The sequence below is a fragment of the Limulus polyphemus genome, unplaced genomic scaffold (genome assembly GCF_000517525.1).
Source record: "Limulus polyphemus unplaced genomic scaffold, Limulus_polyphemus-2.1.2 Scaffold9023, whole genome shotgun sequence".
NCBI classification, from domain to species: Eukaryota; Metazoa; Arthropoda; class Merostomata; order Xiphosura; family Limulidae; genus Limulus; species Limulus polyphemus.
Genome location: NW_013674633.1, coordinates 12,172 through 14,457, shown reverse-complemented (window position 1 = coordinate 14,457; position 2,286 = coordinate 12,172). Strand labels below are relative to the sequence as shown.

General features: G+C 28.9%; 1 protein-coding gene across 1 annotated transcript in view; it reads right to left on the bottom strand.

Moving 5' to 3' along the window:
• Positions 1-2,286, bottom strand: part of LOC106475706 (matrix metalloproteinase-21-like) — a 22,719-nt gene that overhangs the window by 12,668 nt on the left and 7,765 nt on the right. Inside the window, exon 4 of the mRNA XM_013936382.2 lies at positions 1,569-1,746. Within this exon, the coding sequence (XP_013791836.2) occupies positions 1,569-1,746 (178 nt within the window). The remainder of the gene's footprint in view (positions 1-1,568; positions 1,747-2,286) is intronic.

Sequence of the window (2,286 nt, the reverse complement as noted above, 5' to 3'; positions counted from 1 at the left end):
ATTCTGTAAGTAATTTATAATTACTTACAGAATATAATTACTCATGAGTAATTATATTCTGATTACTTACAGAATATAATTACTCATAATTACTTATAGAATCTAATTACTCATAATTAGTTACAGAATATAATTATTCATAATTACTTAATAATTACTCATAATTACTCACAGAATATAATTACTCATAATTACTTACAGAATATAATTACTCATGTACTTACAGAATCTAATTACTCATGATTACTTACAGAATCTAATTACTCATAATTACTTACAGAATCTAATTACTCATAATTACTTACAGAATATCTTACAGAATCTAATTACTTACAGAATATAATTACTCATAATTACTTACAGAATATCTTACAGAATCTAATTACTTACAGAATATAATTACTCATAATTACTTACAGAATATAATTACTCATAATTACTTACAGAATCTAATTACTCATAATTACTTACAGAATAAAATTACTCATAATTACTTACAGAATCTAATTACTCATAATTACTTACAGAATCTAATTACTCATAATTACTTACAGAACATAATTACTCATAATTACTTACAGAATCTAATTAGTCATAATTATTTACAGAATATAATTACTCATAATTACTTACAGAAGAAATGTAAAACAGTGTATTAACAATGCTTAGAAGTAATGTACTGTATAATTACTATAGTTTTAAAGTACAAATGTGGGGAAAATTAAATATATTCTCCTGAAGAAATAGTTATTTATTCAATGGATTCCGACTTTTCAGCGCTTTTCTAACCGCATGTATAATGTTAAAAAGTAAAGCTACTTCTACAGTGTTAAGATATTTTACACGATCTTTTCTTCAAAATCCGGAGTTTTTTCCCATCAGTATTAATGGTAAAGCTTTATTTTTCTCCGTTTCATGACCTTTGTAACGAGTTACAAAAACACACACACACACGAGTTGTTAGTTCAGGGTACAATTTACCCGGTAAATCTGTCTTCTAGAACCTTGATTAGATTAGCATTAAGGTGTTAATTAAGTGATAACCGAACAGTCTCAAAGTAGATTCAATGCTGATTAACCTGAAAATAAATTAAGAGCTGTTTCAATGTCTTGACCGTTACTTGTGACAGAATAATAATGTCATGGTTTGTAAGTTTCGAGCATTATACCAGTGATGAAAATTAAACGAATTAACTAGTGAAATAACCTGAAAACTTCACTCATACATTATCATTAGTTGATTAAGTAGTTTCATTCTAATATATAAACACAATGGTACTTATTTATAGAACCAAAGGGTTGAAGAGTTTAAAGAAGTTCTAATAAAAACCGCATGTTTTAAGTTCAAAACTAAGCTTTTCTGGCTTATAAACTGGTAGTAAAATGAAAATCACGGTCTTCTAAAATTATATTTGATTCATCAGCCTTCAGTGATACTGTTTAAATGATAAAAAAATCGTTCAATGAAGATATATCTGATATAAATAAAGAATGAATGATGTCGATGAGAAGTTAGAGCATTCATTTCAAAGTGTGTAAAATAAGAAAATAAAAAAAATACTACGTACCTCTTCCAAAGGCGATCAGAATATCGACGTTATTGATCGGAGACAGGGTGTCTTCTTGGAACTGCAATGGGATTACTTCGGCCCACATCCTAAAGGCTAACGCCAATGCACCCCTCTGAGTGTTTATTGTCAACTGATTACTGTATCCTGATTCTACTAAACGCCAAGTGACCACTTCCTTTAGAATGAATAAATTATGAAAATACAATCATGAAAGGGATCTAAAAGTACGGTATTTATTTGAGTATTATCTAAAGGGAACTCACATTGAATGGATAAACCCTGTTACTTAATAAACAGTGAAGATATAAGTCTAACAGTGTGATAGTGTATCTGATTAGTATCAAAATACATTTCACATTTAACTTTGTGAGTCAGACAATCAAAATAAAAACTGAACGATATGGTAACGAACCTCATATTGATAGAACTATGCTTTTGCAGAACGGAGAGGATCTTTGTGTTTATTTGATTTATTGTTAAGCTACACAAGGAGCAATCTGTCACGTGCCAATCTTGGGTCTATAAACACCATTGTGAGTATACAGAGTTACCACCGAGTCTTAGGTGCAATATGGCAAAATAATATTGAAGATTTTCACTGTATTTTCTGATTCTTACTTCAACCTATGATATTTTAGTCTTATACCACACATTTAAACCAGATCGTTGATCGCTATGTTTTCTGATTCTTACTTCAACCTATGATATTTTAGTC